General features: G+C 40.2%; 1 protein-coding gene across 3 annotated transcripts in view; it reads left to right on the top strand.

The window, feature by feature from the left end:
• INVS (inversin) overlaps nt 1-27,036 on the top strand; it is a 233,030-nt gene that overhangs the window by 183,405 nt on the left and 22,589 nt on the right. For all 3 annotated transcript variants that reach the window (XM_007498992.3, XM_001364441.4, XM_056805897.1), the window contains exons 10-12: nt 2,079-2,308; nt 4,744-4,850; nt 12,603-12,815. In XM_007498992.3, coding sequence (XP_007499054.2) covers nt 2,079-2,308; nt 4,744-4,850; nt 12,603-12,815 — 550 coding nt within the window. The remainder of the gene's footprint in view (nt 1-2,078; nt 2,309-4,743; nt 4,851-12,602; nt 12,816-27,036) is intronic.

Here is a 27,036-nt window from a genome sequence, read left to right as displayed (position 1 = left end):
TGGGAAGTCCTGGGTTCAAATCTGACCTCTGACATTTTATTAGCTGTGTGATCCTGGGCAAGTCACTTAACTCTCATTGCCTAGCCCTTACTGCTCTTCTGTCTTGGAACCAATACACAATATTGATTCTAAGACAGAAGGTAAGGGTTAAAAAAAATAATAATTCAACTTTTCACTCAACAGAATTTCTTTTCTTATCATTTGCAACCTGCAACTTTTCCAATTACTCCCACAAGAGGGCTATTCAGAAATCATTTTCAAGCAGAGTCTGTAGCCCTCATCCAGAGCTAAACATTTCCAGCAAAATGTAAACAAGATGTTTAAATAGAAACACCTTTTTCATTAATGCCTCTAGCTGTCTTGTAAGCTTTTTGAGTTCTTTGTGAGAGAGAGACTGTATTTTCATTCATTCATTTGTGAAGAATTTATCGAGCACATACTGTGTGCAGACTGTTGATTTTCCATTGATATTTTAAGAGTGCATACATGGAAAGAAATCATTGTTTGATCGATCTTTTAGACAAACAAATGCTGAAAGTCTTCAAAGTACAGCAGGAAGGTAAGCTGTGTGTCACCAAACCTCTAAAAAAATTGGACAGGATGTTTTTTCATTTCCTTTTTCAACGTGTGTTTTGGTATCAGGGAGACAGGGGACAAGGAGAATAAAAGTAACCTTGTATTTCTTTGTATTTGGCGCATAGTAGGAGTTTTAATAAATGTACGTCGATTGATTGAAGGGGATTGACAATCAAAGTATCCTGGTTATTGTATAAGAATATCTCTATTGTGATAGGAATAGGAACTGAACCAGTGATTTCATTGGTTTAGAGGACTCCCAGATGAGAAAACTCCCTCCACTAAATAGGTCAGCAACCTCACTGAAATGCAGTCTTAGAGAGTTCCCTAGGGCACTGAGATTTACCCAGGTGCCCACAACCAGTCTGTGTCAGATGGGACTTAAATCCAGAGAGTCCTAGTTCCAAGGTCAGTTCTGTCTACTACACCGAGCTGCCTCTTACTAAAGAATAATATGAATAATAATAAAGAATAATAATTCCTTTTATATAGGGCTTTAAAGTTAGCAAGGAGTTTTACATGCATTATTCCATCCCATCTCACAATTACCCTGTGAGGAAGATGCTATTATTATCCTCCTTTTACAGTCTTAGCTCACTTGAGGGCCACCATGCAAATGAGACCTTTATGCTTAGAGATTTTCACCAAATGGCCTAAGAGAGGTCTGTAGGCCTGAAAGGGAATAGAATCAAATTGAGGTTTTAACTTCTAATTTACTTCTGAGTCAGATAGACATATTTTAAATCAAAGAACTACCCATATAAAAGGGGGATCTGTGATTTTTGAAAGGATGATGATCTCCTGGTATGGAGACTCCCACCAGCAATAGAGACCACAATGAGTCTGTGACTTAGCAGAGAGTCCTTGTGTCCTTGAGAGAGGGCTAATGCACGAGCAGGTTAAGTGACTTGCCCAGATACATGTTAGTAAGTGGTAGAAGTAAGCCTTGAACTCAGGTCTTTAGGATTCCAAGCCCAGCAGATTATCCACTAAACTGCACGGACTCTAGAGACAACATACTCTTTAGTCAAAGAAATAACCTGGGAAACTGGAATATTTCAATGCTGATATTTTATTCAGTATCTTGAACACAGAATTTCATTTTACCAAGGTCTGGGAATTCATCCATTCAGTCTTTTGACTGTTCCTCTTTCACTCTTTTCTGATGACCCAGATAGTTTTCTGGGTTTATTTGTTGTTTCTTTCTTTTTTTGGAAGGGAAGGATGTGAGTGGAGGGGCTGGATAGGATAGGATAGAATAAGGAATTACTGGCGAAGAAACGCCTCGTACCAACATAGAGTGGCATCTGTTCTACAAATTATAGTCTTACAAAGTTGCTCAGAGCTGTTGAAATGTTAATTGACTCAGCTAGAGATGTCATAGATGGGACAGCAACCCATGTAGTGTCCATGGCCTGCATTTGGTCCCCCTCCACCGGGCTTCCTTTTTTTGGGGGGGGGTTATTAGATGTTTTAAATCTCTTTTGTTTTTCTTATTACAGGTGGAGCAAGGGTCGATCTAGTAGACCAAGATGGCCATTCTCTCCTGCACTGGGCAGCACTGGGAGGAAATGCTGATGTGTGTCAAATATTGATTGAAAATAAAATCAATCCAAATGTTCAAGATTATGCAGGAAGAACCCCTTTGCAGTGTGCTGCATATGGGGGCTATATTAACTGCATGGCCTTACTAATGGAAAATAATGCAGATCCTAACATACAAGACAAAGAGGTAGGGATTGGGTATTTTTTTAACTATAAAATATTCAGTTTATTTTAGCATTCTTATATCTGGAGACTTTCTTAGGGGGGTTAAAAATTAAATAATTGAATGTTACATGTGATAATATAACTCAAATTATATATTTATAATTACATATGTTATATATGATAGACATTAAAATTTTCCTGTCACAACAAATCTTTTCTCCATTCATTCATTAAACAAATATTTGTTAAATACCTCCTGTGACCACGCCAGGCATACTAGGCACTGTGGGGATGGAGAAAGGATACAAAGATGAACTATCCCTGCCCTCAAAGAGCTTCCAGTCTTATCACAATCTCCACCATGTACTAGTGGCTATAGAGTCGAGTAGAGCCAAGTCAGTGATTAAGCTGTAGCGACTGAAATACCAATGTGCAAACAACACAGTACTCATCAAAAGCCAATCAGAAGGGGCAGTTGGGTGGCTCAGTGGGTTGAGAGCCAGGCCTAGAGATGGGAGGTCCTATGTTTAAACCTGGCCTCAGACACTTCCCAGCTGTGTGACCCTGGGCAAGTCACTTGACCCCCATTGCCTAGCCCTTACCACTCTTCTGCCTTGGAATCAAACACAGTATTGATTCCAAGATGGAAGGTAAGGATTTTAAAAATAAAAATTTAATTAAAAAAAATTTTTAAAGCCAATCAGAAATGAAGAAAATGGGCTCCAGCGCAAGTCCATGAAAACAACCTGTGTTGGATTTCTATTTGATTGACAAGAACTTTCAAAAATACATCAATTATGTCAAATAAGAGAACAAACTTGGATGTGATATTGCTGTAAAATTATTGCTTTGTTGGAGTTTTTGTTTGGTTTGTTTGTTTTTAATTCAATGCCTAGTGGAATTTAAGGGACAGTGTAGACTGGAAGTCTACAATCAGAAAGATTTGAGTTCAAGTCCCACCTCTGACTTATTCTGGTTTTGTGACCTTGAACAAGAAGTCTAATTTCTTCAGGCATCTCTCTAAGACAAGGTAGGAGTTGCAGAGAAGGTGCTGACCTATAAAGGGTTTTCTCATTTGAACAATTAGATGGCTTATTGTGGAAAACACTGGACCTGGAGCAGAAAGACTTTTTTTTTTTATTTTATAAACCATCACCTTCCATCTTGGAATCAATACTGTGTACTGGTTCCAGGGCAGAAGAGTGGTAAGGGCTAGGCAATGGGGATCAAGTGACTTGCCCAGAGTCACATAGCTGGGAAGTGTCTGAGACCAGATTTGAACCCAGGACCTCCCGTCTCTAGGCCTTGTTCTCAATCCACTGAGCTGCCCATCTGCCCCCAGAAAGACTTTTTGAGAACAAACTTAGCCTCAGATACTTCCTAGCTGTGGAACCCTAGGGCTAATCCCATACCTACCCTGTGCTTGCTTTAATCCACTGGAGAAGAAAATAGCAAACCATTCCAGTATCTTTGCCAAGAAAACCCCATAGACAGTACTGATGGACTATGGTCCACAGGGTCACAAAGAGTGGGCCAAGACTGAACAACAGATGCCAAAGAAATTCCTCATTCCATTCTCATCCTGCCTCTGAGCTTATACATTCCATGGGTGTTGTCTCCAACCAAGAGATCGCCTTGGGAAACTAGCCACTAAGGCAGGTTTCAGGAGTCTAAGAAAGCCTCAGGTCTTCATTGTCTCCTCTTGGAGAGTCTAGTTATCTATGTACCTTTTTTCCATAATTGATTCTGAATATTTTTAGCTGTTTAAAAAAAATTTTAAACTGACCCAAGGGTAAAGATTGCCTTCATCAAGGGTTTTTTTTTTTTAAAGACTATCCCTCAAGAGTAGCTAGGTATCACAGTGAATAGAACATCAGGTCTGGACTGGTCAAAGTTGGCCTCAGATACTTCCTAGCTATATGACCCTAGGCAAGTCCCTTAACTGCATTTGCTTAGCCCTTGCCCTTCTGTCTTAGAGATTCTACAATGACAGAAAGTAAGAGTTAGAGAGAGAGAAACTATTGCCCAACATCAAGAAGACCTAAATTCAAATCCAGCCTGAAACATTTACCAGTTTATGATCCTAGACAAGTTAGTCAATCTCTTCCTGCCTCAGTTTCCTTCATTGTAAAATGGGGATAATAATAGCCCCTACTTCCAGGGATGTAGTGAGAATCAAGTGAGATTATGTTCATAAAACTCTTAGTACTTGGTTCCTAGCAAAGAGTAGGTATTCGTATATGCTTGCTTCTTTCCAATTGTATTAAAAGCAGTCTTTCTGAGATCTAGTTTCTTTATTATCCCTTCCTTCTCTTCCTTCCCCACACCCACTCCTAGACATTTCTGCTGTTTAAATTGAAAATACATGCAGATATCTATCTTCTTAAGTTATCACAATAACATTCTTTTAAAAACCCTTTTGCTTTAGAAGTGTTTGCTTTTTGTTCTTGTTCACAGGGCAGAACAGCGCTACATTGGTCCTGTAACAATGGATACCTTGATGCTATAAAATTGTTACTCAGTTTTGCAGCTTTTCCCAATCAGATGGAAAACAATGAAGAAAGGTAAAATGAAAATTTATCAACTTGCTTAATCTACATTCTTGCTTCTAGCTAAGGAGAAAAAAAAAAAACTCCTACAGACATGTTTCCATATTGTCACAGAGAAATGAACTGCTTTAAAATCAGTGAAAATGACCCTGAACAGAACTTGAACAAAGGGAGAAAAATGTTTTGTGGTCAGCTCCACCTACACTGGCAACTGACAACCATAGAATTTTTACAAGCATCTCTAATCCAACTCTCTCATTTTACAAATGAAGAAACAGAATGTCAATTAGTTGCAGGATCAGCAAGAGGACCATAGCCAGGCTCAGGACTAGGGTTTGGCGCATACAAGGTATGATATATATAGTTGGGGCAGGAGGTGTTTGCAGTGGGGGCTCCCATGAGTGTAGAAAGAGAACACATGGGCCTACTCTAAATCCAAGGAGCAAAATTAAGGTCAGAGTTTAAGGTTTTCAGGTCAAAATGGAACAAGAGACAAAAAAACATGTAGGCTCTGGTTAAATGAGTTAGCAAACAATTAGAAAAGGAAAGCTCAATCAAAATGGACAAAAGTACCTACCTTTTCTTCCTCTTTTCTGCCATTGTTTCCCAGAGATGCTTTTCAAACCTCCTTCCCCCATTCTTCCCTTTCTATAATTTAAATTTACCTGAAAATAACATGCATGGAATTGCTTTAGTTGCACGGGGAAGATCAGGCAGAACACCCATTACTCTTCCTTCCATTAGCCAATGGTTCTACACCCCACAGAGATCAGTAAAAATTTCATTCATTTCTCTAAGAAAGGAGAGTGTCTAGGTCCAATACACAGCAGTTATTTGAAACAGCAAATGAAACTAATGCACCAAGTTGCCTGTATAAAAGACAAACACCAAGAATCAATATATCTCATTTGGATAATTAACAACTGCAAAATGGTAGCTGGCATCAATATAGCAGAGATCCTTACAAGATCTCTGTGAGGCAAGAAGTACAAACACTAAAATATCCCCATTGTACTGATAAGGAAATTAAGACTCAGAAAGTTTAGAAAGCTAAGTTTTGTTCTTATTTGGCCATGTCCAACTTATTGGGGGTTTTCTTGACAAAGAGAGTGGCTAGCCATTTCCTTCTCCAGCTCATTTTACAGATGAAGAACTGAGGCAACCACAATATATGTGACTAGTCCAGGGTCACACAAGTAAGTATCTGAATCCAGATTTGAACTCAGAAAGATCAGGCCTGACATTCTATCTGCTGCTCAATGAATTTTAGGGTCAGGATTAGAACCTAAGTCTCCTCATCCAGCCCTCTCTTCATTATAACTTACTTTCTCTTCTGGAAGAGTTTTGACAAGAAGCGAAACTATGGCAACTTGGTCTCCTGATGTCCAAAAGTCTAAGACTAACCAACTGAGAAAAAGATAGAGCTTTTTCTTTTTAAAGCCAATAAGGAAGAAAAATGGAAAGGTGACGAGCCAGGAATAACAAAATGTTGACTGGCAGTAGTAACAACTTAACATTTATTTTTTAAAACAAGATTTTTCGACAAAGGTCTTTCTTCTTAACAACCTAAGTAGGTACCACATTATCCCCATTTTACAGATGAGGAAACTGACCCTTGAAAATGTTAAATAACTTGCCTATGATCACAGTACTAGTGTCAGAGAAGGGATGCAGTTGAAGTACTAACTTGTACCCAGGTGCTTCTTTCCTTAAAAAGTTTTCTGGTCAAGATAATTTATAGCTCATTGTTTGCTTTTTGAACCTGTCTCAATGTCAGTTATATTGTTGATTAAAACAAGGACATGGTGAAAAATATCTGATTGTAATTCAGGTCTTAGCTTTTGTTGGGGAATTCCTCAGCCCAGAGCTCCTAAGATCATCCTAGGGAGTGATTCCTTCCACCTAGGTTTGACTGGAGGTCAATAAATCAAGAGACAAGACGAAGATAAAAAGTTTAATTAGCATCGGCAGATGGACCATTGCCAGGTGGCTACAGCTTCGCAGAACAGAGGGAAATATAAACATATATAGGATTTTACACAACTTTAGGGCAGGTGGCAAACAGAGCCTATGAAATAAGGCGACTAGGCCACTTTATTTTGGAAGTTGGGTAATCGGGATGGGATGTCAGATGGTCCGGGTGGTGAGCGGAAAATGTCTTAACTTTGGAATAACTTTGGTGTTGTCCAAGAACTGGTCTGTTCCACAGAGGGTTGTTTCCTTGTAGTAAATTTCATCAGACCATTAATATGTCTAGGTGAGACCCAAGGTTTAGGTCTGAGGCAGCAGAAGCCTCCCTTTGAAATGTGTGTTAAATGTGTGCGTCCCCCTGACCGCCCCCTACCCTACTTCAAGGCCAATACAGTTAATCAGTTTATAAATAGCCAGTTAAAGGGGCAATAGCAGGAATAAGATTACCAAGGGAAACCTGGAAATCTTATCCCAACTGTACCAAAGAGCAAGGGAGCAAAATTTACAAATTGTATTCTATATTAACCAGTATTTGCATCCTAGTAGTATGTGCTGTCAATAGAAGCTGGCTAGCCTTTTGGTGTTCCTCTGATGGGTAAATCCCAGGTAAATTCCAGACATCCACTTTAAGCAGATCAACAAAAGGAGCTGATAATTTCAAAATGATGTAGATGTGTTCAATTTAAAGTTTTATCAACTATTCTGAGATGTTTTGGATATGTTATTGAACTAACCCCAAGGTGGCACAGATAAGAGTCATCTATTCCCCCCAAAACCCTACAAAAACGAGACCTTGAATTCTTGCCTTGCCCCCCAGATTCTTCCCTCTCCATTGGACCCTCGTGCACCCATCTCTAATCCGAGGTTTTTAGAGTAAATTCACAGTTCTCTGCCTCTCCCCTTCCTCGTCTTCATGTTGCCTGCTTTCTTCACCATCCCATCCCCTGTCTCCACACCATCTGCCTCTGTCCCCCTTTCACCATTTGTCTTTGTACTTTTTATGCTGATTGTCCTCATACCTTCTGTGGTTATTAGTGAGTGATGGCATCCTAGTTTCCCTGTGCCATTGTGGTCTTTCCTGGTGAAAACCCCCAAAAGGGGGTGTGCCTTCAACTATTTCATCATTTCCTAAATTAATTATCAGTTCAAGAAGGGATCAGACTGGGGCAACTAGGTGGCTCAGTGAATTGAGAGCCAGGCCTGGAGATGGGAGATCCTGGGTTCAAATCTTACCTCAGACACTTCCTAGCTGTGTGACCCTGTGCAAGTCACTTAACCCCCATTACCTAGCCCTTACTACTCTTTTGCCTAAGAATTGATACAAAGCGACAGAAAGTAAGGGTCTAAAAAAAAAGAAAGAAAGGAATCAAACGTAAAAAGACATGTCTATTTACACAGTCCCACAGGCAACATTTATTTGACCCATAAGCCTACAATTTCTGGGGAGGTGCTTTCCCCAAACTCACAACAGACAAGTTTAATACATTTCTTCCACACTGTTATACCCGTGGTGGCACTAGATGGTACCCAGTAGATAGAGTGCCAGATCTGAGTTAGGAAGACTCATCTTCCTGAGCTCAAAGCTGGCCTCACACACATACTAGCTATGTGACCCTGAGAAAGTCACTTAACCCTGCCTCACTTCCTCATCTTTAAAAAATGAGCTGGAGAAGAAAGGGGCAAACCACTCCAGTATCCTTGCCACGAAAAGTCTGATATGGTTGAAATGACTGAACAACAAACCATGTTGTCTACTTACTAAAGTAAGTCACAGCATCTTATAACTGGGAATGACCATCTGGTTTCATAGAGGAGGAAACTGACCCACAGAGACTTGTCCAAGGGCAGACAGTTCTGCATGAGGGACCACATGAATCCAAGCAATGTACCACCCCCTCTGTAGGCAACATGCCTCAATTGCAGGGAAAATTTGCCCCAAGTTGTGAAATTCAAATGGCAGAGCCCCGGGCCCATTTAATGTTCCGTCAGCTCCATCCCAAGATGTGTGGTTTTCAGTGCTCTGCCTTTGCCTTTATTCTTCCTGACATTTCAGTTTAGGCACCCTAATCATCCCATCCACCAATCCTTATGTGGCAAGTCCAATTGTGTCTCTTCTTCTTGTCTTTATCTGCTTTGCATCCTTCCTGGTTACCATCAAGTAGGTCTTAATTTTATCTTCTCATGCATTGACACTAACCATTTCGCTTGATGGACTATGTAGGCATCATTTTTGTCTACGGCCGCTGGCTTTCAGTCAATAACTGCCTGACAGCCACACTCTGATACCAGCACTAATATTCACTGTCCTTGAATGTTACAGGATTGAATTTGGGATGAAGACAGTCTCCATGACGATAATCACAGTGTGGTCAATTTGCTGAATGCACTTCAATTTCATCTTACTTCTCTACTGGGCTTCTTTGTTCTATCGTAGCAGAATCAACCCAGAGCTTCTTTCTGATCTTCTCGGGTCTATTTTTCCATCAAATGAGATAACTGGGGTTCTGGGGTTCTGGAGGTAGAGGCAAAATTCAGCCAAGTAAAGCCCTATAACCAGAAGTAACAAAGCAGGTTGGGATAACCATATCTACCTATATAGTATACAGGGGGAAAGTGCCAGACCTGAAGTCAGGAAGATTCATCTTCCTGAGTTCAAATCCCACCTGAAACACTTACTAACTATGTGGCCTACTATTTGCCTCAGTTTTCTCATCTGTAAAGTGAATTGGAGAAGGAAATGGCAAAGTGCCCCAGTTACTTTGCCAAGAGAACCTCAACATGGGGTCTCAAAGAGTCAGACATGACTGAAATGACTGAACAACAATAGGCTATCTAGGGTACTCTGACCTTTTAAGCATAAAAATTTGGATACCTTATTCATGAAAGGCTGTGTGTAATTAAATTTACATTATACATATTAAAATTATTGAAAGGTTGATCAAGTCCCTTGTTTCTGTATTTTTTTTGTCTTTGGTCCAGCTCCGTGATATCTTGATATAAAGAACTCCTTAAATGGAAACTCCCTAACTATGCATATCAGCAATTTAAAGTTTTAAAGAATTGCCTGAAAGACTAAGACCTGTACAAGGGAGACACAACCAGTAAGTGTCAGAGGCAGGGATAGAGCCCACGTCTTTCTGACTTCAGGTCATGTCTCTTAAACACTACATATAATAATAAGATCCTAAATGTAGAGCTGGAAGAGACTTAGAGGCCATTGAGTATGACCCCCCCCCCAATTTTACAAATAAGGAAAATAAGGAAAAGAGGACAAGTGATTCATGCAGAGTGACATAGCTTATAAACACCTGAGGCAGTATTTGAACTCATATCTTCTCACTCTTCTATCCACTGAGATACTTAGTTGCTTCTATACCATTGTGTGGATTTTTATTTGCATGCTTATTTTAAAATGCAGTTCATTTCTCACATGAAACTAGTTGTAAGCAACCCTAAGAAACAAATGGAAAAGAATAACAAAAACATAGTGCTTTGGAATTTCTCATTATGTCTCATTTTCCCAACTCTATGAGATATTTTACAAATAAAACTGAGGCTAGGAAAGGTGAAGTGACTTGCCCAGGTCATACTGCTAATAAGTGTCTTAGGAAGGACCGAAACTCAGGTCTGACCCCAAAGCCTGTCATTACTCTGTCATTACTACCTCTCACTATCTCAAAAATATCTTTTATAGCCCCTTCATCGTGATATCAGATGACATAATAGATGTAAGGTGCTTTGTAATCCTCAAAGTGTTATAAAAAGGCTAATACTGATGATCCTTAATGATGATGATCATTACAGGGACAGCAAAATGTTTTATTTCTGGATTTATGTCCTAGACTTGAAAAATGCAATCTGAAGTAAAGAGACTCATCCCAAGGGAACCCAGGATTCAGGGGGTTAACCTGAGCATTAAAAATTGATTGAGGCCTTATTCTCTTTCATACCCTTAAGGAAGGGTTAAATAGATGGGGCAACTCTCCCAGGAGAAATATGGGGGGATTTGGGACAAGGTCAGGCTGGGTTAACTGGAGATTACATCCATGGAGAAAAAAATAGCTTTCTCCAACCCTCATACCTTCTGATTTTTGACATTGCTTTCCACATTAATTGCTCAGCATATAAAAATGTAATCCTTAAAATGACTCTAATTAAAGAAGAAGAGTTTTCATTTATTTATTCCTATTTTATTTATTCCTATGTCACTAAAACATAGGAAAATCTAAGAAAAAAGGAGGCCAGAGGCCAACTGATGGCAAAAAAAAAAAAAACCACAGACTTATCCAAATAGTTATGATGTATGAGCTTGTTAAAGAATGAGGAATACTTCACAGAGGGTGTTCTGGGAATCAGCTTGGGGTTATTTGGGGTCATTTCTTGACATGGAAAGTTGTAGCGGGGTCCATAGAGAGCCATAAGTAAGGGATTCATTCAGTCAAACAAACCACCTGCTTGAAGGTGTTTTGTCTGACATTCAAGGCTCTCCAGTCTAGCTTTTTGATTAAGAATGCTGTCACAGATGTCAAGGAAAGAGAGAAAGTATCCAAAAGTCTGAGTGTGGAAGAGCCCACCCTTCCCTCCACCATTACCCTGAGCTATGTGGACTCAGCAAGTCCAATTGAAAGGGAGTTGACTCTGTAGCAACCTTAAGTTCAAAGTTCCCTCGAAGGAAAGCCCCAACCATTGAGGCAGTATTTTCAGTCTAGAAAACTATATATAGGTCCCTGCAGGAGGGTAAGGCTCTCCACTGAGGGCTCCTCTTTGTACCTCCAGCACTTTTTCTTTCTATGGGGACTAAAGGATGGTGGTTTGAGTCTGGAGGACTAGAGAGATTTCCCCTGAAGACTAATTATTTTTAAATCCCCATAATCAAATCTGATCCAAGAGTTCCAAAATATAGTGTTCTAAGCCACGGGTTATATTAGAAAATTCCAAACGGTAATACTGTTACTGGTTCTGTATCCCAAAGAGATCATGAAAAAGAGGGAAGGACCTTCTTGTACAAAAATATTTATAGCAGCTCCTTTTGTGGTGGCAAAGAATTGGAAACTGTGGGGTGTCCATCCATTGGGAAACGGCTGAGCAACTGTGGTACGTGACTGATGGAATAGTATTGGGCAATAAGCAGGATGATTTCAGAAAAAGCTGGAAAGATCTGCGGGAACTAATTCAGAGCGGAATAAGCAGAACTGGGAGAACATCGTACACCATGACCAATATGGAAATATGTTTTGCTTGACAATTTTAAAAAGTCCTAGAATCGTTCTTCTCTTACTCTTTGCCTGTTGTGAGCATCCTGCCTCCTTCCCTCCCTCTCCCTCATCCTTTCCCCAGACAAGTCACGGAAGCAGCATGAGTTGGCAGGCCATACCACTCCTTGGCTTCCCCTTCCTCGACCGTGCATGTAGCTTGGCCCTTTGAGTTAGGTCTAACAGGAAGAAAAGCTCAAATGAGGAGCTAAAAATCTGGGAATCTGTAGCGTGTCCATGTAGATGTTTGCAATTTGAGTAGGGGGCAGGCAGAGAGTTCCACTGACTGTGGCAACTCGATCCTTATTGGTGGGAATAATGAATCTCCAGAAGTGGGAGCCTTAGTCAAATTGGAAGTGCGCATTTCCATTGGGCTAGACCAAGAACCGTATTTTACATAATGGTGACTTGGAGTGGTGCGCATCCGAATACATGCAAGCATTATTATTATTATTATTATTATTATTCTCACTCATGTAGGCTTACCTGTCATCAGAATGTAGCTTGAATTGCATCATGATTTAATATCATTTTCCTGTTTTAGGTACACACCTCTTGATTACGCTTTGCTTGGGGAGCACCATGAAGTCATTCAGTTTATGTTGGAACACGGGGCTCTGTCAATAGCAGCCATCCAGGACATTGCCGCATTCAAAATCCAAGCTGTCTACAAAGGGTACAAGGTCAGGAAGGCATTCCAGGACCGAAAAAATCTCCTAATGAAGCACGAACAGCTGAGAAAGGATGCTGCTGCCAAGTAAGTCTGATCCTTGGATTGTGCCTGAGCCCGTTACCTTTGGAAAGGGCTGCACTCTAGGGGTGCCCCCCCCCAGAATGCGGGGAAAATGAAGACGAGGTGAGGACTTGCTAAGGGAGAGAGTCACATGAGAAGAGTCTAACCTTTCCTTTCTCTCTTCTTCCTTCCAAAATGGGAGAGAAACTAGACAGGGAATTACAGGAACAAATACAAGGTTAAATCAAAGGATATTAGACGAATGTGGACCGGGAAGGATAAGGAGAACTGGAATGATAACCTCTAGGGCAATACAGAAACGATGTTCCATGTTCCACCAATATGCAGGGCTCCAGGCAATAAATGAATGGGCAAAATCAGGATCAATGCCCCATTACCTCCCTTTTCCACATCATAAAAGTTCTGAATCTTAGAGTTAGAAGGTCTGGAGAAGGAAATGGTAAACCCCTCCAGGATCTTTGCTAAGAAAACCCCTAAAGGGGTCCCAGAGACTGAATGACTGAACAAAACAAGTCATGTAACATAGTCCATATGTGAACAAGAACACCTTCTAAAAGAGACAGAGCAATTTATTATCCAGGCTTTGCTTGAATGCCTATGATAATGATGACACAATTCAATCGTTTTAGTCATGTCTGACTCTTTCTGACCCCATTTGGGGTCTTCTTGTCAAGAGATACTTGAGTGGTTTGCCATATTTCTTCTCCAGCTCATTTTACAGAAGAGGAAATGGAGGCAAACCAGATTAAGTAACTTGCCCAGGGTCACAAAATTGGTGTTTGAGACTGAAGTAGCACTCATCTTCCTAACTCGGTCAACTCATTCCACTTTTCTACAAATATGTTGGGAAATGTTTCTTTATCTAGGCTAAATTTACCTCTTTAGCCCTTCCCCCTTTTGTTTCTAGTTTTACTCTTTTAGGGCCAAGTAAAAACAAGTCTAAACTCTAATTCACATACACCTTCAGCTCTTTGAATTCAGCTATCAGTCTCCCTTGAAATCTTTTCTTCTCCAGGCTAAACATCCTAGGTTATTTCAAATTTTCTAAATGTAACGTGGTTCTTCTCTGGACTCCTCGTTTCTTGTCAATCCCCTTTTTAAAATGTGATGCCCAAACCGGAACATTCCAGATGTCTGTGGTCAGACCATTTTCTGCAATTTTTCAAAGATCTTTAGCAGTTGAACTCTCTTTCTGGGCATTTAATTTCTATTAATGAAGTCTACTTTGGCATTGATCTTCTTTGTTGCTATGTTATGTGGGTGATTCATATTGAGTTTACTGCTCATGAAAACTCCCTGAGTTGTTTTTGTTTGTTTTTTATCTCTAATTGATACAAAATTATGACTTGTAGGCTTAAGCCAGGGAGCATTTCCATCCTCAAAAAAAGGAAGCTTGTTAACCCGAATTAATCTCAAATTGATGAAATATATGTGTGCAGGAGGAAGGCTTTTTGTTTTGGTTTGGTTTTTTTATGTACATGCCTTCTTTCCTCCCTGCCTTCCAAAAAACATCAAAAGCTTTTGCCAAGAAGGGGCCATATTTGCAATCAGGCTTATCCATCAGCTGCCTGACCTGTGAGACCCGCTTGCCTCTCCAGACTTTGAGATGTTGGGGCACAGTAACATTTTTTAAAAATAGCAAAATGTGAAAGTCAGAATTAATTAAAGTCCTAACTCTTATGAAAGAACCAGTTCTTGTGAAACATTTTTATAAGGACCAACTCTTGCGAAACATTTTTCTTTAATGTCTGTCATATTTTCTTTCTTCTTTTTTTTAACCTTCTGTCTTAGAATCAATATTAAGTATTAGTTCCAAAAGAAAAGAGGGATAAGGGCTAGGCATTTGGGGTTAAGTGACTTGCTCAGGGTCACACTGCTGACAATCTGAGACCAGATTTGAACCTATGACTTCCTATCTACAGGACTAAGCCATTTAGCTGTCCCTGTCACTTTCTTTATCTTTATATACCACAACTTATTTGACCATTCCCCAATTGATGAACATTCCCTCATTTCCAGTTCTTTGCCACCACAGAAAGAGCTGCTCTAAAGATTTGGGGCATATATGTTCTTTTCCTTTTTCTTTGTTCTCCTTGGGATAAAGGCTTAGTGGCTGTATTGCTAAGTCAAAAGATATATACAGTTTCGCAGCCCTTTGGGCACAGTTCCAATTTATTTTCGCCGATGGTTGTACCAGTTTATATCTCCATCAACAGTGCAGGAGTGTCCTAATTTTTCTGCATTCCCTCCAGCATTTATAATTTTCCTTTTCTGCCATGTTAGACAATTTGATAGGTATGAGATGGTACTTCAGTAGCTCATTCCATTTCAAGAATCACTGAAGGGGAAGCTAGATAGCTCAGTGAATAGAGGCTAGAGACAGGAGATCCTGGGTTTAAATCTGGCCTCGGACATTTTCTAGTTGTGGGCAAGCCACTTAACCCCAAATGTCTAGCCTGTCCCACTCTTCTGCCTGGGAACTGATACTTAGTATTGATTCTAAGATAGAGGAAGAGGTTTTTTGTTTTGTTTTGCTTTGTTTTTAAATCATCTTGGAAACTAGTTCAAGAATAAAAGTAGAGTGTCAGGATCACCATGTTTGTTTTTGTGCCCCTTTTTACATGGCATAGTGCCTATCTTTACAGACTCAAGAAATACAAGTTTAATTGAGACTCGGGGTATTCTGGGTATCCACCTGACCATCAGAACGTCGTTTCCCCAAGTCTTATGTTCTCTTGACAATGCCTGCTATCAAATCTTTGCAAAGTAAATATAAGGTAATTTTGCAAGGAGTAAGGCTAGCACCTTGGGACAGAGGGAATGATATCATTTAGGAGGAAAACAACAAATAAAAAAGAGATGGCTATATGTCAGCCTTATATGGGGGCATATATTGAAAACTTCCTCTCACTTCTGAGTGAAGTTCCTTTTTTAGAATCTTGGCCTCTGAAGGCTGTGAAATCTTTCCTAAAGGAAAGAGCATCAAGCTTGCTTACGGCTCTGACACTGGTTGAGGTCACTCTCTATTAAAAGCAGACCACTCTCCCGAATATTATCCTTCATGAAGCTGAGGAAGAGTGGAGGGATGTTACTGTTCTTTAGCTGAATTGGGTTAATAATAGTAGTGTAAATTAGTGAAGCTAAAATTAAAAGTAACTTAGAAGGTAGCAGCTATGCCTTTCTGAGTTTCACATTCCAAAGAGGAACATGGAAGTACTCCTGGCTTGGAACATGGGAGGGTTCAATTGTGGCATCAGATACTTCCCAGCTGTGTGACCCTGGGCAAGTCACTTGACCCCCATTACCTAGCCCTTACCACTCTTCTGCCTTGGATCCAATGCACAGTATTGAATCCAAGACCGAAGGTAAGGGTTTAAAAAATAATAATAAAATAAAATAAAATAAACTTAAGGAGAGCCGATCTCAGATTTCTAGTACAGGTTCCTCTTCTCACAGTTCAACTCTCAAGAGGAGTAGGGCGCTCTTAAGAAGGTGTGGGTCTGAAGAAGTCAGTGAGCTGAGTAGTGTCCGGGATAGTAATGCATTGTCACTATTAATTTAGTTTAATTAATTAATTTCAAAATGGTGAACATCACTGAGTGGGATTTTTTCCCTTCAATATGGGGATCTGTTTTATCAGAATGGCTCGAGCATCAGATTGAGTGAGCTAACTGGAGGCTTAGATATAGATATTTTAGTATAGATTTTTAGTGTTTATTCCATACCACTACCAAAGTAAAGCTCTAATTACACATTCCGTAACTGTCTCATTGCTCCCGCCATGATTATCCCATTTATTTCTATTCAGTTGGGAGGAATCAAAAAGAAAAACTTCATCAGGGGAATAATCCCCTTCTCCTTCCCCATCCCTAACCCCAGCCGGATCAACAGAAAAATCATTGGATGAACATGAAGAACGGAGACGAGCAGCTGTTGCCTTTGACACACTCATGCACGAGTGACAAGGTCTAGCCTCATTCCGGGCTGATGGTGCATTGACTGCCTCGTTTCCTTTATGGACTGAGCAGCGGGCCCGCTAGTGGGCTGCTTGCTGCTCCTGGAGGGAGGAAAATGACTGGTCTGTGAATAGGGAGGTCTCATTTATCAGCTCCAGCACCGGAGCAGCGGCAGGGAGATCTATACCAAGCCCGAGACAGACACCGGCACGGGGTCGGTGCGCGCAATGCCAATATTAGTATTTGAAAGCAGCCGCTTTTGTCGATGCCAGAGGGAGCGGCCCGGCCCCCACCAGGGCAGTTTTCAGATCAATTAGCAGCATTCCGGCGCCCAGGTTCAATCAGCCTCTTGTATGGAGCGGGCAGGATGAGAGAGCGAATGACAGACAGCGAATGCTCTGCCCTGACAGCTCACACTGAAATGACTCCTACTGGCACGGCTGTGAATCGCAGGAGCCGCTGATGACACACTGCATAACTAACCTGTCATTTGCTGTGCTCTGACTTGGTGTGTTGACAGTCAGCAAACCGGGTTACAGAATCCGAGTCAAATAAAAGTATGAGCGAGCTACAGGCTCTGACACTCGCCATCTGGCCGCTTTTCCCGAGAAAAGGGAAGAACAAATACGAGCGCGAGACCGTTCCCGCCTCAGATCACGGAGCCATCTCTGCGCAGGGGAAAGAGACCGGGAGCCTGTGAAGAGCAAATCTCGGGCTTCGGGAAGGAAACTAACCTCAGCCTCCTCCCAAGATTCCTTTTGAAAGCTCTTGTATGCATACAGGTGTCTAGCCGAGGCTTCGCAACACCAACCCACACCACTGCCCCGGCTGCATACCCGAGCTCTCATCCCCCTCACCTTCTCCTTTCCAGGTCCCCACGCTGTATTTGCTCCCCTTCCCATCAGTCTAGGAGTTTTTTGCAGCCCCAAAAAACTACTCCCCGGCACTTTCAGGAAGCAATGAAGCAATGATGCCACAATTACTGGAATTTTGTTATTAGTGGGTTTGGTATCAGACTGTTTCATCCTTCAACAGATTTTTCCTGAATACCTACTATGCATAAAACAATAATCTTAGAGCTTTAGCAAAAAAGGGGGGGGGGGCAGCTGGGTGACTCAGTGGATGGAGAGCCATGCCTAGAGACAGGAGGTCCTGGGTTCAAATGTAGCCTCAGAAACTTCCCAGCTGTGTGACCCTGGGCAAGTCACCTGACCCCCATTGCCTAGCCCTTACCACTCTTCTGCCTTGGAGCCAATACACAGTATTGACTCCAAGACAGAAGGTAAAGGTTTTTTGTTGTGTTTTTTTTTTTTTAAGGGGGAGGTTTGGGGGAGTCAGTCACTGAAAGATATTTATGGCAAATTTATTTGTAGTTGCAAAAAAAAGAAAATCCTTCTGGAAATAAACTAAATCACCCATCATTTGAGCTAGTTCTTTGTCATCACAAAAAAGGACATTATGAATATTTTGGCATCTATGGTCTTTTGGTCTTCAGTTTCCTTTGAAATGTATACCTATGAGTGTGATCTCTGGGTCAAAATATATTGGTCATTTCACATAATTCCAAAAAATTTCCAGCTTGATTGGATACATTCAGAGCTCTACCAAGTATGGTTTAGGGCACCTGTCTTCCCATAACCTCTTCGACAATGACCATTTCCATCTTCTGTCATCTTTGCCAATTTGAGGGGTATGAGATGAAGCCTTAGTTCTTTTTTTCCCATTTTTATTGTCATGCAAAACACTTCCATACTGGTCACTGTGGTAAGAGCACACTCATACATAACCAAAACTCGAATATAAAACCAAAGATACACTGATGTGAAAAATGACTCCAACCGTTCTCTCTCTGGAAGTTTGTTATTTTGATATTTACTTTTCATATTATTAGTGATTTGGAACAGTTTCATGTGGTTGTCAGTAATCTTTAATTCTTTCTACTATTCATTTCGTTGACCACTTATCTACTGGAGAATCCATCTATGCCATTTAGAAAGTTATTGCATAGTAAATAGAGTACTGGACTAGAATCAGGAATATCTTAATTCATATCTCAAATCAAATTCAATAGCTGTATGACTGAACAAGTCACCACCTTTCTGAGCCTGTTTATCTGTAAAATGGAGATAGTACCTATAGGATGTACCTCACAGACTCAACTGGAAGAATGTATATAAAATGCTTGGAAAACTTAAAAGCATCTATGAATATTGGTTATTTAATCTTTTGCTCTGATTTTGTTGGAATGACTTGTTGATGTTGGATGATGATGGAATGTTGATGACTTGAGGAAGCTGAATTCCACTATTTTGTGGGTCTCCCAGCCATCCTCTTAGACCTTGCTGAGTGGACTTTATCTATCCATTTTGCATTTACTTTATTCAATCTTTTTTCACTTCTAAGCTAAACAGCTTATATATGCTACAGCTTCATCTACTAGTTTTTCTTTTTCTACAATTCTAACTTTTCTGGGACTGTGAAGAAGACACAATCACTAGTGAGAAGTAATTGTGTGATGAGTTCACCATCAATCATAATTTTGTTGTGTGTTTTCTTTAGTTGGGTTCCCAGTGCACCTCCAATGCAGCAATAAATAGCTTTGGGACGATGGTATCCCCTTGCTGAATTCCTCTAGAAATTCTGGTTTGTCACAGAAATACAAGCAGCTTGGTAGCAATTCCAAATTCAACATTTATCTCTTCAGTGATTTCAGCATTCATTAGATTTACTTTACTCTTGAGCAAGATGTTTTCAATATCACCACTGTTTCCAGGAAGTCACCTTTATAGCTCACACACATTATAGACACTCAATATTCCTTGCATTTCCTTTAAGTTATTGGACTGCATGTGTGATTGATGGTTAAAAAAAACAAAATGAAAACAAGCCTGCTTATGACTTCAATCCATCACCAGGCATTTATTAAGTAAGTGCTCTTCAATCCCTGGCATGGTGGTTTTGTGGAATTCATGACATTTCAGATGTCCTTCTCAGAATGAGGCGGTATGCTTTCAGTGGAGAGTTTAGAGATTTCCAGGAGTTGCAAAGATATCAGGATCTTTTTTTTTTTTCAGAAGAATAGCTCTTCACATTTTTTTGCACAAATGAAGGAACCAAACTACTTTTTGGGTAACATTAGTGATTTATGGAATAACTTTTCCATGTCTTCCATCTTTTCTTGAGATGTTCAGAATAACTCCCATCATTTCCTTCTTTTGTATTCTTCTCTCTCAACTTTCCTCCTTCATTCATCTTGGTTCTGCTTACCAAAAAGCCTTACTCATTCATTTATCTCTCTCAAACTGGCAAAATTCTTTGCCTTGATCATTTAGTGGCTAAAATTATTATTATTATTATTTTTAATGAAGCTTTCTTAGCCTGGATTGACTCCTTTTTCTTCCTTGAATCAAATATCCTTCCATTCTAGTGCACCAGGTATTGTTATCTCATGGAACAGTTTTTTTCATCAGGACTTTTTGGGGTTTCCTCAGTTTTGTTTTGTTTAGAATATCTTGAAGTGGTATCCTTCAGGGAAACCAATGGTCTGACACAATGCTGTTGATTCGTTCTGCAACAACAGACTTATTAGAGGACTCCCTTTGTCATTGGAAAGAAAATCATTTTGATTATATATCTTTCCATGAGACTTCTCCATAACTGTCTCTTCATCATCTGTACACATGCATTCTTATTTATTGGTATTAGAGATTAAGCGCAAACAACAATTTTTCCAAATTTGCCAAAGGAAGTCTTATCCTACCTGGTTTTCTGTCTAGGCATGGCACTAAAATCATTCTGCACAATAATTTTAGTTGACATTTCTTTCATCACCTTTTCACCGTCTGAACAGTCTTCCTAATGTCTCATTTGCCACCTTTCAAGATTGGCTATTGCTCTGTGCTGGCATATACACTTGAATAATTTTCAGACTCTTGCATTGACGTAGTTTTAGCATTTAAGGCAAGAGGAAATCACAACTTTTAATGCGGCAAACAGCATTCTTGCAAACAGTGAAGCCAATACCACCCATATGGGCACTGTTCTCGCAGGTCTTTCCAAGGAGATTGTGATCGCCAATTTTCCACTTTGACATAAGATCTGCTGTTCATCGTGCTTCACACATAGCAATGATGTCAACCTTGTTTTTAGACAGAGGCAAAAACAAATCAATATGCAGGTCTTATATGTAGACTCACTGATTTTCTGAAAAAATGTCAAATATTGTCCTTTCTTTTCCACTCCCACTACAATACCATCCTCACCTTATTAAAAATGTAATACTATACAGTTTGAACTACTGTAATAGCTGACTAATTAAATGCATCTTCTGACCCTCGTCTATCCCAGATCTATTCCAGACTACGTACCACCATCAGACTGATCTTCTTAAAAGAGTGCTCTAATTATGCCTTCCCCCTGCTCGGCTATCTTCAGTTTTCTGAAAAATAAAGTCCAGTTTCCTAGCTTAGCACTCCAGGCCCTCCATGGTTTGGCCCCAAACAACCTTCTCATCTTTCTCCCTTATCACTCAGATACAAGTACCCATCCTTCCAGCCAGACTGGCCCACTGTTCTCCCATAGATGCCTTGTCTTTCCACATCATTATGTTTTTATTCCCATCATCCTCTTAGCCTTCCTCATGCTTCTACTTTCCAAAGACTTCAACTTAGCCCAAACACTATCCCCTCTGTAAAGCTTTTTCGGAAACACCCCAGCCCACAGCCATCTCCATCTCTTGGAAATCCTAAAATGACTAATAGCATCTGATAGAGTCTATCTAGTGCCTGGTGAGATTTCTCTTGGGCTTTTCTGGAACTCAATTTAACTTCTGTATTCTTGTCTTTGGTGGCTCCAGCACCAACCTGTGTCTCCTTTCTGAGGGGCAGCCCAAAAAGGCCCCTTGCCAGGAGTCTGGAGTTTTATTGACGAACCCTTGAGACAAGTGAAAAAGACGGCCATGACCCCTAAAGCCCTTCCTCCTCTTCAGAGATGTCACCAGAACTGAAGAAAGGGACAGAGTTCCCAGACCACGTGTGTATTTCCCGTTGCCTTTTGGTCTTCTACATGTTGGATCTGTATCTGGCGACATCAGTCTTGACCTTCTTGGTATAACAATTCTCCGAAGACAAAAGGAAGTTATAACACAATGCAAAGGTGCCTTACAAGTTCTCCCTGGAGAGAGAGAATTAAAGGAGTTGAGAGGATATACCTGCTCCAAAGGAAACAAGAAACGTCCTACCAAAGGACTTGAGGATATGCAGAGCTCATGATAAATATGTGCAAAAGACACTTATGAAAATGACGCTATTCCCTCTTGCATTCCAATATCTATATGCAGAGGCCAAGGTAGGGACATTCTATAAAGAACTCAGTAAGACTTTCCAAATTAAATCAATGTGTACTTTGATACTCAGTCACCTTTTTTCTTACCAATTACACATAATATCAAATTTCCACATAAGTTTTCCAAAGGTATAGGATCCAAGTTGCCTCCCTCTCTCCTTCCTTCCCCCCTCCCAGAGCTGGCAAACAAATTAATCTGAGTCACACATGTATTATCACACGAAATATATTTCCATACTGTTCATTTTTATGTGAGTGATCTTATAAAACCAAAACCCCAAAACTTACATCCAAATAAACGAGTGATAAATCATATGCTTCCATCTGCATTCTTACTCCAACGTTTCTTTCTCTGGAGGTGGAGAGCATTCTTTGTCCTAAGTCCCTCAGAATTGTCCTGATCATTGTATTGCTGAGAGTAGCCAAATCTATCATATTTGATTGTTTCACAGTATTGCTGTTATGATACTCAGTAACTTTAATACAAAGGGGGGGTGACAAAAAATGTTAGGAAATCTGATTCTAGACAAGAAATAAAAGGGGTCAAAGATTTGTAGACTACAGAAACAGAATACTTTTTTTTTTAAATGAAACCCTTGCCCTTCCATCTTAGAATCAATACTCTGTATTGGCTCCAAGGCAGAAGAGCAGTAAGGGCTAGGCAATGGGGGTTAAGTGACTTGCCCAGAGTCACACAGCTAGGAAGAGTCTGAGACCAGATTTGTAACCAGGACCTCCTGTCTCTAGGCCTGGCTCTCAGTCTACTGAACCACCTAGAATACTTTATTTGAGAAAAGAATTGGTGTCTTGTGGGGTGGGAGGTGCAATATGCTGTACATGGAGAGCATCAAATAATATCATAAAAATGAAATTAATTATTTAAGTAAACAGGAAATGATTCATTAATGTGGAAGTCATTCCCAAATCAGCTGACTACGTACAGTTTAAAAGGGTATCTTATTAGAGGAAAGATCAAAACAAACAAAATTAGAAGAAAATATGGAAAAGATATGTTATACAGTCTAAACAGCTCTAATTTAACCTATCAGAATGGACCCATGTCTAAAACATGGGAAGCAGATGTAGGTTCAGATATTGACACAAATTTTCATGATTCCCTTAATAAAAACTAACTGACATAAAGGGAACAAAAAAAGAAGTCTAGAAATCACTTTAGTCAAGAAATTCTTGATCCCCTTGATAAGCAAAGAGATAGGGAAATCAGAGACAATACTGAGAATAAATTCCTTTAAAAATCATATGAAGAATAGCAGATTGTAAGTAGTATCTTCTCATAAAATATTAAGAATGGTAGAAAGGAAATCAAATTTAAAGAAGCTTGGCAAGAGACTCAACTACAAAAAGTCATCCTGAAAACATTTAAGGGTAAATTTTAAAGTGTAATATAAAAAAAAAGAAAGAAAGAAAGGGGGAAAAAAAGAGAAAAAATCCAACAAGATTTTTGTAACAAGTTTGATGCCAGTGACTGTAGGTCTTTGTTTAACATTTGGACCTTAACACATCACAATTCTTAACGTGCTGCTTAAGGACATAGAAATGACACTGGAGAAAATGACAACAATAAAAAAGAATTATGCAGTTTCTCCAAAGTAATTCAGCCTGTCCCCCTCCTTTTCAATCTCAAGCCCAGCTCACAATCGATTTGTAGAGTCTGTCCAAGACATCTCTCACCAGGCTGAATTGCCTTTGGGAAATGAAATGGTTCTTTTCATGACTCCACATGTCACCCCAAAATAAAGGCCCAAGTTATTCAGAATAATATTCTTCCTATGATGTACGACTCCAAATCATGGAACACTGTAGTCTCTAAGGAAGTTGATGATCACCCAAAGGAAAATGAAGAAGTTCCTGATTGTTATAAACAAACTGAAATATGCTACAAATGAATTACACTGGAGCATCTGTATGTAAGATGCCATTAAAGAAATGTGAGTTCAGGGGGGGAAATGGTCTGCTCACACAACAGGAATGAGGGATAATCAGTGGATGCTCTCCACTTCTTTGGTATTCATACGAGGATGAGTCCCTGTGGGTGACTCGTCAGCGGGTCGTGGTCCAGAGTTACAAGACATGGAGAGAAGGAGCTGGAATCTGCATCGGTGGGGAAAATGCCATCACTAATGAGACCACAGGCCCAACGGAGTAGTAGAATATCCAGAATAAAGGAAATGATAATGTCACTCTACTCGGCCATGTAGCCTCAAATATTGTATCTACTTCTAAGCAAGGCATTTGAAGGAAGATTGAGAAGCTGGAACCTGTCTAGAGGAAGGGAGACGAGATAGGGGACATGAAGTGATTCCATATGAGGAGCATACGGAAACTGAAAGTGTCGAGGACGTTTCACGTGGAAAATACATCCTCATCATCATCACTAACATTTATAGAGAGCTGCCTATGTACCAGGTACTGTGCTAAGTGCTGAACAACCCGTTATTATTCCCATTTTACATTTTATAGACAGATTTGAACTCCTCTTTCCTAACTCCAAGTCTAGAATTTCATCTCCTGAGCCATCTAAAATGTTTTACTTAGTTCTGAGCATTTGGTGATTCTCATTTTCCTCTTCCTTTTCTATGGCACATTCTTCTGCCTGCCTTCTTCCCAACATATTGGGATTCCACCCCCCCCCCTTCAAATTCTTTTTCTTTGTTTTGGCATTGAAGCCCTTCTACTTTTTTCATTCTCTCTAATAATACAGTAAGTAGAGTTGAGTGCCTTGATTCCCCTTATCTTATCTTCTAGCAGGTGAACCAACCCACACTTTGAACATAGAAAATAATCACTTGACTGGGACAAAACCATTGTGGGCTCTATGAATATCATTATAAAAGTTCACCCTTCCTTCCAAATAGAATCCTCATATTTTGTCATTCTCTATAGTACACTTTGTGGCCAACTCCTGCTAGCATTTTCCCTAACTATCCCCCATGCTTAGAATTCTCTCCTTCCTCATTTCTATCTCCTAGCTTTCTTCAAGTTTTTAGCCAAAGTCCCACCTTCTACAAGGAGATTTTTCCAGACCTCCTTAATTTGAGTACCTTCCCTTTGAGGCCATTTCCAATTTATCCTGTATATATCTTATTTGTAGAGTTGTTTATATATTATCTCTTCTTTTGGGTAGGAACTCCTTGAAGATAGAGATTATTTTTGTCTTTCTTTGGGAGGGAGGGAGGGAGAGGAAGAAGGAAGGAAGGAATGGAGAAAGGGAGGGAGAGGAGGAAGGAAGGAAGGAATGGAGAAAGGGAGGGAGAGGAGGAAGGAAGGGAGGGCAGAGAGCCAAGGACAGACCCTTAGGGAAACTTTCACCATAGGTGTTTCAGCAAAAAGTTGGTGGTTATAGTTGTTTCATTTTCAGTCGTTTCTGATTCTTCATGACCCCATTCATTCTCTAGATCATATTACAAATGAGGAAACTGAGGCAGAGTTAAGTGACTTGCCCAGAGTCACATATTGTCTGAGGCCAGAATTGGCCTCAGAATGAAGAATCTTCCTGACTCCAGAGCCAGTTCTCTTTCCATTGCTCCGCCTCTACCTGCCCTGTCAGCACTGGGTAGGCTACTGCTAAGGAGTGTGGGATATCTCTAAAATCAAGTAAAGTAGAAACATACAGAAAGATGAGTGATCAGCAATGGTCAAATGGTTCAGAGAGGTTACAAGCACTGAGAAAAGTGTTCATTTGTCAACATAGGGATTAGAAAGCGATTGATGACCTTAAAGAGAGCAGTTTTAAGGAGGTGAGATCAGAAGAGATACTCAGAGATGAAAAGAGAGTGGTGGTAAGCAAGGAGTGGCATCAGCACTTGATAATTTTTTTTAAAGAAATTTAACCGTATAGAAGAGAGAAATAGGATAGTAGTTAGAGTTGCAGCTTTTAAAGGAAAGTTTTTCTTTTTAGGATTTGGAGAGATCTGAGCATATTTGTAGGAGGTTGGAAAGAAGCCACTGGAAAATGAGAAATTGAAGATGCATGTCAGAGGGAAAGCACAGAGAAGAATAAGATCAAAGGTATAAGGAGACTGGTGTTAGGGAGAAGTAGGGATGCCTCTTCTTTGACAAGAGGAAAGAATGACAGAGTGGGTGATGATGCTGAGAAGTTATGAATGGAAGAGTCAACCCAATTCACATTCTTCAGGAGACCTTTCTAGATCCTCCCAGCTTCCTCTACCTTTCTCTCTGCCATTAACTTCCATGCACTTTAAAAATAATCTTGTACGTACTTGTCTCTTTCCATGTTGTCTCCCCCATTAGAATGTGTGCTCTTTGAGAGTATGGACTAAGTTTGGGCCTTTTTTTTTTCAAATCCCCAGTGCTTAGTACAGTGCCTGACACATAATAAACTCTTAGGAAATGTTTGGTGTTTTGTTTTTTTTTAAACCCTTACCTTCCATCTTAGAAGCAATACTAAGAATCCATTCCAAGGCAGAAGAGGGGTAAGGCCTAGACAACTGAGGTTAATGACTTGCCCAGGGTCACACAGCTAGGAAGGGTTCTATCTCTAGGTCTGGCTCTCTATACACTGAGCCACCTTGCTGACCCTTAGGAAATACTTATTGACTTAACTTGAGACAACTTCAATCTTCTCGATGATGTAGGAAGCCCTTGGTATGAAGGACAAAGTTGCATTTTTCCCCAAAAAAACAAGATCTTTTTATTTTTTTAAGAACAGAAACTGCAGAGCTTTTGCAATGAACAAAACCGATGTGTGTACTTTAGGATGCTTGGTTAACTGTATAAATAATCTGGCTTTAATAACCACCTCAGACAGGTGAGGACTTGAAGAGAGAGAGAGAGAGGTTTGGATCCATCACTGGGAGAGTAAGACGGGGATTCAACAAAGGAAGAATAGAGAAATTGTTGAGTATCCTCGAAGGCTCTGCCGAGGTGATCTCATCAAAACTGGT

This window comes from Monodelphis domestica, chromosome 7 (genome assembly GCF_027887165.1).
Source record: "Monodelphis domestica isolate mMonDom1 chromosome 7, mMonDom1.pri, whole genome shotgun sequence".
In the NCBI taxonomy this organism is placed as follows: domain Eukaryota; kingdom Metazoa; phylum Chordata; class Mammalia; order Didelphimorphia; family Didelphidae; genus Monodelphis; species Monodelphis domestica.
The sequence above is the reverse complement of the archived record's forward strand: the minus strand, read 5'-3'. Positions and strand labels throughout refer to the sequence as shown.